This window comes from Lethenteron reissneri, chromosome 44 (genome assembly GCF_015708825.2).
Source record: "Lethenteron reissneri isolate LAM-NWPU_2019-01 chromosome 44, ASM1570882v1, whole genome shotgun sequence".
Taxonomy (NCBI): domain Eukaryota; kingdom Metazoa; phylum Chordata; class Hyperoartia; order Petromyzontiformes; family Petromyzontidae; genus Lethenteron; species Lethenteron reissneri.
In genome coordinates this window covers 14,027,282-14,044,480 of record NC_083822.1, presented here as the reverse complement: position 1 = coordinate 14,044,480, position 17,199 = coordinate 14,027,282, and the positions used below count along the sequence as shown (strand labels likewise).

Here is a 17,199-nt window from a genome sequence, read left to right as displayed (position 1 = left end):
AAACTCACCAAGTGGTGAGTGCGAGCAAGACGGTGGTGCTCGTCAACAAACTCACCAAGTGGTGAGTGCGAGCAAGACGGTGGTAGTCGTCAACAAACTCACCAAGTGGTGAGTGCGAGCAAGACGGTGGTAGTCGTCAACAAACTCACCAAGTGGTGAGTGCGAGCAAGACGGTGGTGCTCGTCAACAAACTCACCATGTGGTGAGTGCGAGCAAGACGGTGGTAGTCGTCAACAAACTCACCAAGTGGTGAGTGCAAGCAAGACGGTGGTAGTCGTCAACAAACTCACCAAGTGGTGAGTGCGAGCAAGACGGTGGTAGTCGTCAACAAACTCACCAAGTGGTGAGTGCAAGCAAGACGGTGGTAGTCGTCAACACACTCACCAAGTGGTAAGTGCGAGCAAGACGGTGGTAGTCGTCAACAAACTCACCAAGTGGTGAGTGCGAGCAAGACGGTGGTAGTCGTCAACAAACTCACCAAGTGGTGAGTGCGAGCAAGACGGTGGTAGTCGTCAACAAACTCACCAAGTGGTGAGTGCAAGCAATACGGTGGTAGTCGTCAACAAACTCACCAAGTGGTGAGTGCAAGCAAGACGGTGGTAGTCGTCAACACACTCACCAAGTGGTAAGTGCGAGCAAGACGGTGGTAGTCGTCAACAAACTCACCAAGTGGTGAGTGCAAGCAAGACGGTGGTAGTCGTCAACAAACTCACCAAGTGGTGAGTGCGAGCAAGACGGTGGTAGTCGTCAACAAACTCACCAAGTGGTGAGTGCGAGCAAGACGGTGGTGCTCGTCAACAAACTCACCATGTGGTGAGTGCAAGCAAGACGGTGGTAGTCGTCAACAAACTCACCATGTGGTGAGTGCGAGCAAGACGGTGGTAGTCGTCAACAAACTCACCAAGTGGTGAGTGCGAGCAAGACGGTGGTAGTCGTCAACAAACTCACCAAGTGGTGAGTGCGAGCAAGACGGTGGTAGTCGTCAACAAACTCACCAACTCCCGCACGTGGCCGTGCCCTGCTCTCGAAGTCGAAGGCCACGTGATGCCCGTCACCACGACCCCTTCTCAATCTCGCTTCGTTTGCTCTGTTCTTCCACGTGTTAATTGTACTTTCGACTTAATTACCCTCGTTCAATGTTCGTCTCAACCTTAATTTAATCTCGTGTTCGAGTCTGTTGTACTTTGTAATGTTTGTATTATTGTCATATTACATTTTGAGTACTTTTAATAGTGTCTCTAATGTGTTATGTTCGTGTGTGAACCTGTTTGACCCAGGTCTCCGTTGAGTAGGAGGAGACTTTGTCTCAATAGGCTCCCTGGTGCCAGTTCACTCTGTAGGGGGGTTGACCATGACTACTGTGTTATCGTTAGAATGCCACTTAGTTACCCAGTGACAGCCTCACTAAGTGTCTCACAACTCTTTTTCAAGAGAGTCCTGCCGAGTTGTAGCAGGAGACGATGCTGCTGCTGCTGTGTGATCCCAATTGAGAAATGTGTGGATAATATCACTCACTCCGTAGTACAGGGGGATATCATACAAACTCCACTCACTCACTCCGTAGAACAGGGGGAGATCATACAAACTCCACTCACTCACTCCGTAGTACAGGGGGAGATCATACAAACTCCACTCACTCACTCCGTAGTACAGGGGGAGATCATACAAACTACACTCACTCACTCCGTAGAACAGGGGGAGATCATACAAACTCCACTCACTCACTCTGTAGGACAGGGGGAGATCATACAAACTCCACTCACTCACTCTGTAGGACAGGGGGAGATCATACAAACTCCACTCACTCACTCTGTAGGACAGGGGGAGATCATACAAACTACACTCACTCACTCACTCCGTAGAACAGGGGGAGATCATACAAACTCCACTCACTCACTCTGTAGGACAGGGGGAGATCATACAAACTCCACTCACTCACTCTGTAGGACAGGGGGAGATCATACAAACTCCACTCACTCACTCACTCTGTAGGACAGGGGGAGATCATACAAACTCCACTCACTCACTCACTCTGTAGGACAGGGGGAGATCATACAAACTCCACTCACTCTTTAGGACAGGGGGAGATCATACAAACTCCACTCACTCTTTAGGACAGGGGGAGATCATACAAACTCCACTCACTCACTCACTCCGTAGGACAGGGGGAGATCATACAAACTCCACTCACTCACTCACTCTGTAGGACAGGGGGAGATCATACAAACTCCACTCACTCACTCTTTGGGACAGGAGGAGATCATACAAACTCCACTCACTCTGTAGGACAGGGGGAGATCATACAAACTCCACTCATTCTTTAGTACAGGGGGAGATCATACAAACTCCACTCACTCTTTAGGACAGGGGGAGATCATACAAACTCCACTCACTCACTCTGTAGGACAGGGGGAGATCATACAAACTCCACTCACTCTTTGGGACAGGGGGAGATCATACAAACTCCACTCACTCATCTGTAGGACAGGGGGAGATCATACAAACTCCACTCGCTCTTTAGGACAGGGGGAAATCATACAAACTCCACTCACTCACTCTGTAGGACAGGGGGAGATCATACAAACTCCACTCACTCTTTAGGACAGGGGGAGATCATACAAACTCCACTCACTCTTTAGGACAGGGGGAGATCATACAAACTCCACTCACTCTTTAGGACAGGGGGAGATCATACAAACTCCACTCACTCACTCTGTAGGACAGGGGGAGATCATACAAACTCCACTCACTCTTTAGGACAGGGGGAGATCATACAAACTCCACTCACTCTTTAGGACAGGGGGAGATCATACAAACTCCACTCACTCACTCTGTAGGACAGGGGGAGATCATGCAAACTCCACTCACTCTTTGGGACAGGGGGAGATCATACAAACTCCACTCACTCATCTGTAGGACAGGGGGAGATCATACAAACTCCACTCGCTCTTTAGGACAGGGGGAAATCATACAAACTCCACTCACTCACTCTGTAGGACAGGGGGAGATCATACAACTCCACTCACTCTTTAGGACAGGGGGAGATCATACAAACTCCACTCACTCTTTAGGACAGGGGGAGATCATACAACTCCACTCACTCTTTAGGACAGGGGGAGATCATACAAACTCCACTCACTCACTCTGTAGGACAGGGGGAGATCATACAAACTCCACTCACTCTTTAGGACAGGGGGAGATCATACAAACTCCACTCACTCTTTAGGACAGGGGAGATCATACAAACTCCACTCACTCACTCTGTAGGACAGGGGGAGATCATGCAAACTCCACTCACTCTTTGGGACAGGGGGAGATCATACAAACTCCACTCACTCACTCTGTAGGACAGGGGGAGATCATGCAAACTCCACTCACTCTTTGGGACAGGGGGAGATCATACAAACTCCACTCTCTCTGAAGAAGAGGAGGGAAGGGGGATTGAGAGAACGCACAAACCCCACACACACACAGAGATGGGCGCCCGAGTCTGGTGTCGAGCTCACGCGGCTCTGCTCGCGAGCGTCACCGCTCTGCCCTGTGACCCCCGCATGACCCCGCGCTCTCGTCCCCTGCCGTGTGCAGGCCAAGCCGCTCTACGGCGGGTGGCTGTGCCTCGCCCCAGAGGGGACCGACTTCGGGAACTCTCTGCAGAGGTCGAGGGTAAGTTCAGCGACAGGTCTCCTGCCCTTTAACATTCATTCGTCGCATCTTATTTATTATTGATATATATAGAGAGAGAAAGTGAGCGCCTTAGCTCAAGGCGCGCTCTCTCTCTCTAACGTTTTAAAAGCGGTAACAAAAATAGTGGTTTAGATGGCAGTGTTGAGTCTATGGGTAGCAATGCTGAGTCTATGGGTAGCAGTGCTGAGTCTATGAGTAGCAGTGCTGAGTCTATGGGTAGCAGTGCTGAGTCTATGGGTAGCAGTGCTGAGTCTATGGGTCAGAGGTGGGACAAAGTCATTGTTATGCAAGTCCAAGTCGAGTCTGAAGTCATCAAATTCATGACTCGAGTCTGACTCGAGTCCAAGTCACATGACTCGAGTCCACACCTCTGCTATGGGTAGCAGTGCTGAGTCTATGGGTAGCAGTGCTGAGTCTATGGTGCAGTGCTGAGTCTATGGGTAGCAGTGCTGAGTCTATGGGTAGCAGTGTTGAGTCTATGGGTAGCAGTGTTGAGTCTATGGTGCAGTGTTGAGTCTATGGGCAGTGCTGAGTCTATGGGTAGCAGTGCTGAGTCTATGGGCAGTGTTGAGTCTATGGGCAGTGCTGAGTCTATGGGCAGTGTTGAGTCTATGGGTAGCAGTGTTGAGTCTATGGTGCAGTGTTGAGTCTATGGGCAGTGCTGAGTCTATGGGTAGCAGTGCTGAGTCTATGGGCAGTGCTGAGTCTATGGGTAGCAGTGCTGAGTCTATGGGCAGTGTTGAGTCTATGGGCAGTGCTGAGTCTATGGGCAGTGCTGAGTCTATGGGCAGTGCTGAGTCTATGGGCAGTGCTGAGTCTATGGGCAGTGTTGAGTCTATGGGTAGCAGTGCTGAGTCTATGGGTATTAGTGTTGAGTCTATGGTGCAGTGCTGAGTCTATGGGTAGCAGTGCTGAGTCTATGGCAGTGCTGAGTCTATGGGTAACAGTGCTGAGTCTATGGGCAGTGCTGAGTCTATGGGTGACAGTGCTGAGTCTATGGTGCAGTGCTGAGTCTATGGGTAGCAGTGCTGAGTCTATGGGTAGCAGTGCTGAGTCTATGGTGCAGTGCTGAGTCTATGGGTAGCAGTGCTGAGTCTATGGGTAGCAGTGTTGAGTCTATGGGTAGCAGTGTTGAGTCTATGGTGCAGTGTTGAGTCTATGGGCAGTGCTGAGTCTATGGGTAGCAGTGCTGAGTCTATGGGCAGTGCTGAGTCTATGGGTAGCAGTGCTGAGTCTATGGGCAGTGTTGAGTCTATGGGCAGTGCTGAGTCTATGGGTAGCAGTGCTGAGTCTATGGGCAGTGCTGAGTCTATGGGTAGCAGTGCTGAGTCTATGGGTAGCAGTGCTGAGTCTATGGTGCAGTGCTGAGTCCTATGGGTAGCAGTGCTGAGTCTATGGGTAGCAGTGTTGAGTCTATGGGTAGCAGTGTTGAGTCTATGGTGCAGTGTTGAGTCTATGGTGCAGTGCTGAGTCTATGGGCAGTGCTGAGTCTATGGGCAGTGTTGAGTCTATGGGCAGTGCTGAGTCTTGGGCAGTGTTGAGTCTATGGGTGCAGTGTTGAGTCTATGGTGCAGTGTTGAGTCTATGGGCAGTGCTGAGTCTATGGGTGCAGTGCTGAGTCTATGGGCAGTGCTGAGTCTATGGGCAGTGCTGAGTCTATGGGCAGTGTTGAGTCTATGCAGTGCTGAGTCTATGGGCAGTGCTGAGTCTATGGCAGTGCTTAGTCTATGGGCAGTGCTGAGTCTATGGGCAGTGTTGAGTCTATGGGTGCAGTGCTGAGTCTATGGGTAGTGTTGAGTCTATGGTGCAGTGCTGAGTCTATAGGTAGCAGTGCTGAGTCTATGGGCAGTGCTGAGTCTATGGGTAGTGCTGAGTCTATGGGCAGTGCTGAGTCTATGGGTGACAGTGCTGAGTCTATGGTGCAGTGCTGAGTCTATGGTGCAGTGCTGATCTATGGGTGATGGGTAGCAGTGCTGAGTTCTATGGTAGCAGTGCTGAGTCTATGGGTAGCAGTGCTGAGTCTATGGGTGCAGTGCTGAGTCCTATGGGTAGCAGTGCTGAGTCTATGGGTAGCAGTGCTGAGTCTATGGGTAGCAGTGCTGAGTCTATGGGTGCAGTGCTGAGTCTATGGGTAGCAGTGGCTGAGTCTATGGGTAGCAGTGCTGAGTCTATGGGTAGCAGTGCTGAGTCTATGGTGCAGTGCTGAGTCTATGGGTAGCATGCTGAGTCTATGGGTAGCAGTGCTGAGTCTAGTGGTAGCAGTGCTGAGTCTATGGTGCAGTGCTGAGTCTATGGGTAGCAGTGCTGAGTCTATGGGTAGCAGTGCTGAGTCTATGGGTAGCAGTGCTGAGTCTATGGTGCAGTGCTGAGTCTATGGTTAGCAGGTGCTGAGTCTATGGGTAGCAGTGCTGAGTCTATGGGTAGCAGTGCTGAGTCTATGGTGCAGTGCTGAGTCTATGGGTAGCAGTGCTGAGTCTATGGGTAGCAGTGCTGGTCTATGGGTAGCAGTGCTGAGTCTATGGGTAGCAGTGCGAGTCTATGGGTAGCAGTGCTGAGTCTATGGGTAGCAGTGCTGAGTCTATGGTGCAGTGCTGAGTCTATGGTGCAGTGCTGAGTCTATGGGTAGCAGTGCTGAGTCTATGGGTAGCAGTGCTGAGTCTATGGGTAGCAGTGCTGCTCAATGTGCAGGGGAAGTTGATTCCAGTGGAGGGCTGCAAGGAGGGAGAAGGACCGAACAGGGAGGAGGAGGAGGGACGGAGAGAAGATTGGATACGAAGAGGACGAGACACGGAGGAGACACGGAGGGAGATGAGAGAGGCGAGATGAGGTGGGGAGTGGCTGCAGGAGGAGGAGATGTAACTCGTCTGTCCCGTGACTTGCTCTCTCGTCGTCACAGAAATGGCAGAGGCGCTTTTTCCTGCTCTACGAGCACGGGGAGCTGCGCTACGCCCTGGACGCCGTGGTAAGGCCGTGGTGGTGGTAAGGCCGCCGTGGTGGTAAGGCCGCGATGGTAAGGCCGCCGTGGTGGTAAGGCCGCGGTGGTAAGGCCGCCGTGGTGGTAAGGCCGTGGTGGTAAGGCCATAGTGATAAGGCCGCCGTGGTAAGGCCGCCGTGGTAAGGCCGCCGTGGTAAGGCCGCCGTGGTAAGGCCGCCGTGGTAAGGCCGCCGTGGTAAGGCCCTCTGTGGCAGCCTCCGTCGTGTGACCCGGCTGCTCCGCAGCGCTACCGCCCTGGGGTTGTGTGCCACGTCGATGTTGCAGAAGACTTGTGGTGGTGGTGGTGATGTTGGTAGTGGTGATGGTGGTGGTGATGGTGGTGGACCTCAGGGCCGTATTGTCCAATAGGCCACAGGAGGCACTGTGCCTACGAAAACTAAAAAGGGCCTAACCAAAAAAATGTTGACCATTTTTGTTGTTGTTTGTATGATACAAAACAATTTAACCAAGATATCTTGCATAGATATATTTACATAGCAAGGATAGTCACAGTGTACATACAAAGAGGCAGAGTCATTCAGTGTCAATGTTTTTTTATGAGGTGAGAGAGAAACTAACACCGGAGGTGAACGTTTTTAAAAAAAATTAATTGCAAACCTCGCAATAACATCTTCAAATGGTGCTTTTCGTACAATCTCATTATCAATAGAGAGCAGCGCAAGGGAAGGACGAGGCGTTATCACTGAAGGCCTATAAACAGAAGTGCCTTGGGTCTACAAGAACCTGAATCCGGCCCTGGTGGTGGTGATGATGACGATAATTAACTTTTGTAAAGTGACGCCTTTTATTCCGTGAATCGCCACCAATGCACCACCACTGCGTATGGAAAGCCGGGGGATAGACAGCACGTGCAGGGTACACGGCCAGAACTACAGGCAGGGGCTGACTGCCAGCTCGCAGGGGAGAGGTGTCGAGACAGACTTGAATATATCTGAAGGATTATCTCATTGTCTTGCTGGCATAGAGCAACAAAAGGTTGATCCAAAGCCTGGGAGTTGCACAGTGGCACAAGCCCGAGACGTGAAGGGACAGGGCCTTGACTTGATGATGTTATTGTTGATGATGTTGATATTGATGTAGACTCCAGCTTGTTCAGAATGCAGCTACTAGGGTGCTTACACCACGTACACACATTACACATCACACCAGTCCTCATGTCCCTTCATTGGCTACCGGTAAAATCCGAGTGGATTTTAAGATGCTGCTCTGTGCTCACCCCACATTACTTACAGGAACTAACACATTTATATATTCCATCAAGGTCCTTAAGATCTTGTGATCTCCAACTGCTCAGCACTCCCAGGTCTACAGGCTGTGCTCTTTTGGCGATCGGGCTTTTGTTAGCGTGGCACCCAAGCTATGGAACGCCTCGCCACTTGAAATCAGGCAATCAGAGTCAGAGATATATTGAAGTCTGCTTTGAAACCCATCTCTTTAAAGTGGCCTCCCTCTTCAGTTTGGTCGGTTGGCCGTGCTGGTTCCCTTTTTGTTTCCTGCTTTCCATGCATTGCGCCGTGGAATCCTAGGGTGGAATGCGCATTAAACATTTTCATTATTATTAATGTAGATGTTATTGATGTTAATGTTATTGTTGATGTAGATGTTGTTGATGTTGTTGATGTCGTTGTTAATGTTGTTGGTGATGTTGTTGATGTCGTTGTCGATGTTGAAGTTGTTGATGATATTATTGATGTCGATGTTCTTGTTGATGTTGTTGATATTGTTGTTGATGATGTTGACGTTGTGGATGTTGTCGATGTTGACGTTGTGGATGTTGTCGAGAAGTTCTTGTCGATGATGTCGTTGTCGTCGAGTGCAGCCGAGCACGTTGCCGCAGGGCGTCGTGAGCATGTCGGAGGTGGTGGAGGTGGTGGAGGCTGAGAGCCGCACAGGCCAGAGGAACTCGCTGTGCATCTCCACGCCACAGCGACACTTCTTCGTCCGCGGAGAAACCCGGGAGGACATTGGCGGGTCGGTCTCCAGCAGCAGCAGCAGAAACCATTTCACTGCCTCCTGTTGTTGTTGTTATTATGATAATGAATACAATAAGGATAGGATTTACCCTTCCTGGCAAGGATACAGGAGGTGTTAAGATGTTCAAACACCAAATAGACACCTTTTACAGGAAAGGTTTTAGCCTGTTAATTTTAATCAGTTTGATATCGGCAAAATGGCTCCCATTGATAACACTGCTCGGCCCGAGGCGCTGACACTTTGATATTTGCACTGCCTCTGTGCTGTTTGCCTGCTGGCGTTGTTCTCTGGCCTCACTGGTGGTGAGACGAGGCCAGACACGAGGCTCCTCTGGTGTAGGCCAATAGGTTTCAGAGACAGAGGCATCATCAAGTCACAATTAACCACCGTATACGCGGCAAAAAATGCCAACACACGTGCCCTGGTAACAATGTACCCATTGTATTTGAGACTGACAGCAGCCTTCGTTATGGCCTTGTCTCAACCACCAGTGTTAGGCCAGAGAACAGTGCCACAAGTCGAACAGTACAAAGGCAACGCAAGTATTGAAGTATTCACAGCTCGGGTTGAGCAGTTAGAGCTATGGGACCTTTTTGGCAGCATCAAAACGATGAAACAATTCTAAATATTACGATGATCTCTGTTGTTAATATCGCCCGAGCCAAACCACCCATCGTCTATCTGGGTCAAGCCTCGGTAGGGAGGTGGCAACACGGGTGTCCACTCGGGTGCAGAATCAGACTGGAGGAGGAATCCGAAGAGCTACAAAGCTCTTTTTCACAGCTGTCCAGTCGGGGCGGGCAGTGCCTGCGAGGTGAGAGGCGTCCCCCTGCACCACCTCGCTCCGTTTGCCGCTCCGGCGTGAAACTCAAAGCGCTGACACGGCCCCCCCCCCCCGACCCCCCATCCCACACAGCTGGCAGGAGGTGCTGGGCCCCTACGTGCTCGTCAACAAACAGACGCTGAAGAAGCGGAACGCTGGGAAGTCTCTCCAGCAGGTACACGGAGCTCGCCCCAGCCAGACAGCCAGACCCACTCGCCGCCATAGCTGCACTCACGACGCACGCACACAGCCATGACGTCGCTGCAAACAGAGCACGTGGCACACAAAACAATACTTGTAATATAGTAAAACATATTTGAGCCCCCCACCAAAAGTAATGTTCCCGCACTGTCTGCGCTGGTAACACAATCTCTGTCTGACGGCGTCACGGTCGGCCCGCCGTTCATCATCCCACTGCATTGCTTCGACTCCGTGCTGTGTCGGTGGCCAGCCGTGTCGCTGGCCAGCTGTCTCCCGATTTGGGTCGAGGCTTTTCCGACAGCTCATCGCTGTTTTTAACCCTCTCGGTCCGACGCGGCCACAGCCTCACGGCACCAAGCACCCTGGGTTCGATTCCCGACTCGGGGGGCGCCCTCGCTCTGCGGAGTTTGTACATTCTGTGCGTTACGTACATAGGTGTGCCTGTTGAACTTTGTTTCTCACCGTACGTAGCCAAGCGAGTCTCCCCCGGGTTTCTCTGGTTTCCTCTCATCTCTAAAAAAAAAGTCTCACGCAGTGTGACTGGTATCGGCCAAACATCCCGATGTTGAAACCTCATTACTTGCGTTCTAGATTTGAAGCTTTCGTGACTGCAAGGATTCATACTCGTAGGATTTTTTGGTAAAGTCACGTAGGAAAAAATAATAATAAAATAAAATAATAATAAACTGATTAATTTTCATTTATAATTCTTTTATTTTATTATAATTTTTTACCTACGTGACTTTACGGAAAAAAACTAAGAGTATCATTACTTGAAAATAACTCCATTGGGGCTGACACAGCAGCAGCAGCAGCAGGGGTAGAGTCGCAGCTTCCTGTGAACAATTGGCACAACCCTCTTTGAAAATACTCTTGCGACTCTGCGAGGCTTTCGAAGATTGACTGATGGAATTGAAGGAGCGGAAATTCGATCGGCGGTTTGCGTCGAGAAGCCGGTGTATTTCGATTGTTATTTGAACAGGTAAGGCCCACTGAGCTGTATGGCTCTGACATGCCAATCTTCTCACGCCAATCACAATGTGAGACGGCTCCCGCTACATTGACATGCTGATCTCTCATCTCTAGCAATACAATGGCCGCCTCTTCAGGACCATAGTCGTGAAGTTTCTCAGACTCTCCAATCTTACATGTACATGCAAATTACACCTCTAGCCCCCCCCCCCCACTTACCCTTGGCTTGCACCCATCTCAAACCTCAATAACCTCTTGCTGCTGCAGCAGCTCTCCCGATATCTTTCTCCTGCCTCTGCAGTCCGCCTGCTGTATTTTTTCACCTGAAGACGATTGCTTGTGTTGTGATCTAAACGTCGTGATTTTGTATTATTTGTCTATCTACGTGACTTTACCGAAAGACCCAAAGAGTGTATAGCTCTTACCTCAGAAGCGACCTGGCCACAAATGATAGCTCAACAAAGTGGCTTATCACGTGCAAATGTATCGCAGCCAAACAAAGTAATCTAAACGCACGTTGATTCTAATCGTGGAGGGTAAACCCGGAGGACGTGGAAAAATATCCAAGCGACAACGGGGAGAGAGAGAGACACACGCAAACTCCAAATATACAACGGGCATCACCAGCGTCAGGATCGAACCGACGACCTCTTGCATACCAGGCGAGGGAGATGACATCTCCTAGCCACTGAGCGGACAATTTATTGGAGTGATTTTTTTGGCAGGAGCCGAGCCCACCCAAGGCGACCTCGGGTCACGATGCCACGGACGAGCCCGGAGCCACGGACGCCGCCTTCCCGCAGTGTCGGCCTGGAGACCACTCCAGCTGCCCGACGTTCATGCAGCAGATGCACCATCGCTCACGGACACGCGGTACCCCCAAAGACAAAGACACCCCCATATAGCCGTAACAGAGTGTGGGGGCAAGTGCTGTTAGAGTATTTGGCCGCTATAAGTGTCCACATTAGGATGAGCCACTTCGTTGGGCAATCACTTGTGGCCAGGTCACTTCTGAAAAAGAGCCACATGGCTCAGCGGGCCTTACCTGGTAAAATAAAAACTGCTTCGTTTTTACTTTTATGCTCCGACGGCGGAGCGAGCGGCTCGCGTTCAGAAAGGTCGCGAGTTCAAATCCACGGCGGGCGAGTTGACTCGACCCACCGTCCCTGAGCCGCACTTCACGCCCAACTCGACAGTCCAACCCAAGCCCTCTGCGAGGGTTGTGAGGTGCGGGTGGCACCGCTACGCCACCCTCGCCTCACGCTCCTCATCCCAATCTCTGTCCACGCTCCCTGACCGGTTAAAGCCGTGGGGGGGGGGGGGGGGTGATGCGTCGGATGCCGACGCTACCACCCCCTCCCCGCCGCCTTCATCTCCCCAGAGATGACCATTCACACACTTTGCCATTTATTTATTTTCAGCCGAGTTAATTTAGGGCATGTCCGCACTACGTTCCGATTCCAAAATAAGTGGTGCACTTAATGAGGACGCCGCTTGGATTTCTATCACAGCCGTGATCGCAGAGCGCTCGCTAATGACCGCAACCCAACAAAGACAAAGATCCCCCGTGTAGCCTTTAAAAGACTGTAGGGGCAAGTGCTGTTAGCGAGCAGCACCGATGAAGGCCGGCACTGTGGCACACGATGAGGTGGGTGGCCAGCACCTCGCCCGGCCACCTTTGTCTCCCAGTGGCGATGTTTACACCACCGCGCCAGGTACTAGTTTGAGGCCGAGTCGACCTAGGGGAGGCCCAGGACCGGTTCAAATAATTCTCACCGCTGTTGGGGGAATCGAACTCGGTTCGACCGGGTTTGTTGCACAGCGCGCTAACCGCTGCGCCACCGCTCCCTAACACACACACAGAAAAAACCTGCTCTGTAAACAAACATTCTCCAAATAAATAATGAAAGACGACAAATTATTAAACGGTTATATTAATGACGCATATTCCACATTCATGTTTATTTACAACTTGTCATAGTTAGAATGCGTAATAATAGAGCCTGTTGCCACTGCTAGGATCATAACAGGAAGGAAACAGAATTCGATGCCCATATAACTTGATCAACACGCCCGAGAGCCTTGGCCCACATGCGTGGACGTCCACTCACGTAATAAAGAGAGACGTTGCAGTCCTAGTCATTCTGCTGAGACACAAGGAGAGTATCCGGCCGGCCGGTAGAGGGAGTGGCTCACAATCGGAAAGGTTGTGAGTTCACATCCTGGTTGGAGGGGAGGGGGTTGACTCGGCCCATCATCATCATCATGGATCCGGGGGTTGATAAAATCAGTATCACTTTTTGTGGAAGTCACCAGAAATTGTCTGACGTCCACCTCCTGCTCTGGGCTGCGAACGGGAGATAAGCACCAACAGAATCAGGAGCTTTACTTCGACTGGAGGAGGGATCCGATGAGCTATGAAGTTCGCACGGAATCAGACAGTTACAACAACGACGAACAATACAGACACTGATATGAGTGTAAAGTATCGGATAGCTCTAAGCAAGGCACTAAATATTAATTAAAATAAATAAAGGCTATGAGTCCAAATTGCATAAGTACATCAATACCTGCCGATTTATCAACACCAAATGCAATCTTGGGCAAGGCAGCAAAAAACAACAACAACAACAATAGTCTCAGACCACCCCTAGACAACTACAGTCTCAGACCACACCAAGACAACAACAACAACATCATCATCATCACCATCAACGTCACGATCCGTGGGCAGGTAGCCCCGTAGGTGTCCCCTGCAACGTCTCGCCGCGTGTTGCCACTTTCCTCTTCCGTCTTGTGCCAATAAACTCAAGTAGTGCCACCTCCGTCTGGCACCGATCTCTACCCGATGTCGTCGAGTGTCGGCATGAGAGATCGGTGCCAAGACGACACGCAGGCCCCTCAATGTAATTGCCGATGCATTTCAGTCGCAGTGTTTCAGTCGCAGTGTTTCAGTTGCAGTGTTTCAGTCGCAGTGTTTCAGCCGCAGTGTTTCAGCCGCAGACTCTGAGTGTGCACAGTAACCCGCGGCTGGACGGTGATTGGCGGTGACGGCCCGCAGGTGGACTCCCCAGATCTGCCTCGGCCTGCTCGCTAAGCCGGGACGACGTCTGTGAAGGCCGCACGTTGGAGGGGGCGGCCCGCGCAGGCCCCCCCGGAGGCCCGGCCTGCAGGTGAGGAGACGTACACCACAACACTGCCCATTGTCAGACGTGAGAGGTAAACTCTTGTCAAGATAAACCTTTTCACTGTAACAAACAATTCACTTGTTTTTCAGATGTGAGAAGGAGGCAGATTGTCTGCTGGTCTATTCCGTTACTTAGTTTCTCCACAGCGACACTCGCGATTATTTTGTGTTGTGTATTATAGAGTTTTGCGTTGGCTAAAACTATTAACTTGTTAAACTAAATATTCTTGATTCTTTCGGTAAAGTCATGTAGATAGAAAACAAAAAACCCACGACGTTTCGATCGCAACACAAGCGGTCTTCTTCAGGCGGAGAGATGATGAAGACCGCTCGTGTTGCGATCGCAACACGAGCTTTTAAGTCTAAATTGTTAAACTAAACTTGTAGTATTTTACCAGGTAAGTCACCACTGAGCTATGTAGCTCTTTTTGAGAAGTCACCTGGCCACAAATGATTGCTAGACGAAGTGGCTTATCACGTGGAAATCTAAGCAGCCAAATACTCTAAACACGTGAATGTTGCTTCTAAATATGGAGGGAAAAACCGAAGGACCCGAAGAAAAATCCATGCGACCACGGGGAGAGAGACACGCACACTCCAAATATCCAGCAGGCGTCATTGTCGTGATCGTACCCACCACCTCTTTCATACCAGGAGAGGGAGTTAACATTTTGTTACCGTGGCAGTCGCCACCGTGACTTAGGGACCCACATATATATAAAGAGATGGGTCCTACCCAAGAGACATCTGGCAAGTTCACCAGAATTTGGTTGAAAGCAAATCTGACTTTGCTGATGGCTTGCTGAAAGTCTTCTCTCCCAGGAGGTGGTGTTGCCGATGAGCCGCGTAAATAAATGGTTTTAAGTTTTCATGTGGAGCGACACAGCTCTTCCTACTTGTCTGCTGATTCATTTTCCAGAGCCGTCCCAAGGCTATATGGTAAATCGGGGCGACTGCCCCAGGCCCCGTGGAATGTAGCCGGTTAACGTGTTGCGCTACGAACCCGGCGACCCGAGTTCGATTCCTGCTCACGATCACCAACACCGGTGACGATTATCTGAACCGGTCCTGGGCCTCCCCTAGGTCGACTCGGCTACAAATGGGTACCCGGTGCGGTGTGTAAACACCGCCACTGGGGAGACAAAGGCGACCGGGCGCGGTGCTGTCCACCCCACCCTCTCGTGTGCCGTTCCAGCTGACAGCACATGCCCCAACAGTCTGTTAAGGCTATACCGGAGCGGCGGGGGTGGGGGATCTTTGTCTTTGTGTGGCGCGCAGGCTGAGTGTTGGCGATGGGGCGCAGGCGGTGGCCACTGGGAATGGCGACGTGAAAGGGCCCGGCCAGACACAGCAGCGATGTCCACCACAGGGGGAAGCAGCGCCGGTGACGAAGGTGCGGTGGCATCTACCGGGCGGCGCGCCCAAGTCACCTCGGCCTGGCAAATGCCCCGTGCGGCAAAACACGGCAGCCCAGCCAGGCCATGAAAGTCATTTAGATCTTCTTCTCCGTTGGTGCGGCTGCTGCTGATGTCAGTGCAGAGCGACGGCTGCAATGCCACGTGCAGCTGGTCAAGCCCAGGCAGCCGCGTCAGGAGCAGCAGCAGAGTCGTGAATCGTCGCTGTGGTGTCCCCTTCGGATTTGCGGATCGGGGCGTTGCGTCGTTACACGTTGCACGGTCTCTGTTCTGGATGACCACGGTCGCACGCTTCTACTGCTGGAGGGTTTTAATTTCCCATTTGTGCATCATCAGGCAACCCGCATCTACTGCCATGGTTTGTGCAGTGGATGCGGTTTAGGGGTTGACCACGAGCTTCGTGGAAGATCAAACGCAGGAATCTTCTGCGTTGGGTCTTTCACAACAAGGTGGTGTTTGTTTGTGACTTCTTTTGAACTCACCACAGCCCGCCATGACTTCTCTCCTGTGCCAGGTCCTGTCGGCACTCACCTGCTCAGTCTTTCACTATCTGGCTTCAGGCCTTTACTGCCCCTGCCACAGAAAATAAACTAAAAATACTATAAACTATTTTTTATTTTGCCAGTTAATGCCCACTGAGATATCCGGCTCTTCTTCAGAGCTCTAGAGCTCAGTATAGTTCGCATGTCTCTCTTTCTCTCTCTCCGTGGTGGCCACTGCGTGAATTTTCCTCCGGGGTCCTCCGGTTTTTCCCTCCACATTTAGAATCGGCGTCACGCGTTTTTGGCTGCCGTTATAAATACCCACGTGACGATGGCAAGCCCACGTCGTCTTTCAGCTTTCTTGTGATAGCCAGGCCACGTCTGTAAAATAGCTCCGTAGCAGCTGAGTGGGGCTTTAAAAATAAACATCTTTATCTTGTCTGTGGACGCTCGAGCGTCCCGCACACATTCGGCTGCTGCTCGAATGCAGGAATTCAGGACGTCGTCCGTGCCAGTAAACAAGTCGTCACTGCCGCACGTCATTTGATCCCCCCGGAAGCTCAGGAACGCTGGGCCGGGTGTTTGGACCCCCTCATTACCTCCCACGGACGCGTCCATTCGTCACCCTCTCTCACACAGCGGAGCGCTTCTTTCAGAGTTAACGTGACTCCGATGCTGATGAAGTAATCCTTTACGACATGGATATACACGTGCATTACGACACGGCCCAGTTTATGACCGCGTGAAGCAACGGCGCTTGTTTTCCAAATATGCCAGTTGCCCACTGCTGCAGCCACACTCACACACGGCCAGCACCATGCCCTCTCATCTCGCCTCTCTCAGCTCCTGCCATGCCCTCTCATCTCGCCTCTCTCAGCTCCTGCCATGCCCTCTCATCTCGCCTCTCTCAGCTCCTGCCATGCCCCCCCATCTCGCCTCTCTCATCTCCTGCCATGCCCCCTCCACTCCTCCTCTTCGTTCCCAATCTTGTCCCCCTGTGCTAACTTCCCTTGTCTCACCTTGTCCCTTTCATTCTAGATTTGAGGATTTCGTGACTGCAAGGATTCATACTCTTAGGTTCTTTCGGTAAAGTCACGTAGGTAAAAAAAATAATAAATGAAAATAACTAAATTAAATCACGACGTTTCGTGTCTTGAATAGCTTTCTTCACACGCTACAGTAATTTTACTGGAGCAGTTACACCTGATGATGGAGGCTTGTGTTGCTTCCGAAACGTCGTGATTTAATTAAGTTATTTTATTATTATTTTACCTACATGACTTTACCGAGAGAACCTAAGGGTATGTCACCTTGTCCCTCTTTGCACCGCTCCGCTGGAGCGTTCTTCCGTCCGATATCACGAAGCCACTGGGAGCTGTGCACTTTTACATCGACATTGAAGACGCATTTCTGTAGAGCGGCTTCTTGTGTTTAGTTTGTTGTTGTCCTTCCCCCACATTTCCGAT

The 17,199-nt window shown here is 51.1% G+C and overlaps 1 protein-coding gene across 1 annotated transcript in view; it reads left to right on the top strand.

Moving 5' to 3' along the window:
* Positions 1–17,199, top strand: part of LOC133353462 (myosin phosphatase Rho-interacting protein-like) — a 42,068-nt gene that overhangs the window by 6,310 nt on the left and 18,559 nt on the right. Inside the window, exons 2-8 of the mRNA XM_061569727.1 lie at positions 3,586–3,663; positions 6,581–6,646; positions 8,499–8,650; positions 9,570–9,651; positions 11,375–11,522; positions 13,711–13,822; positions 15,115–15,229. Of these exons, the coding sequence (XP_061425711.1) occupies positions 3,586–3,663; positions 6,581–6,646; positions 8,499–8,650; positions 9,570–9,651; positions 11,375–11,522; positions 13,711–13,822; positions 15,115–15,229 (753 nt within the window). The remainder of the gene's footprint in view (positions 1–3,585; positions 3,664–6,580; positions 6,647–8,498; positions 8,651–9,569; positions 9,652–11,374; positions 11,523–13,710; positions 13,823–15,114; positions 15,230–17,199) is intronic.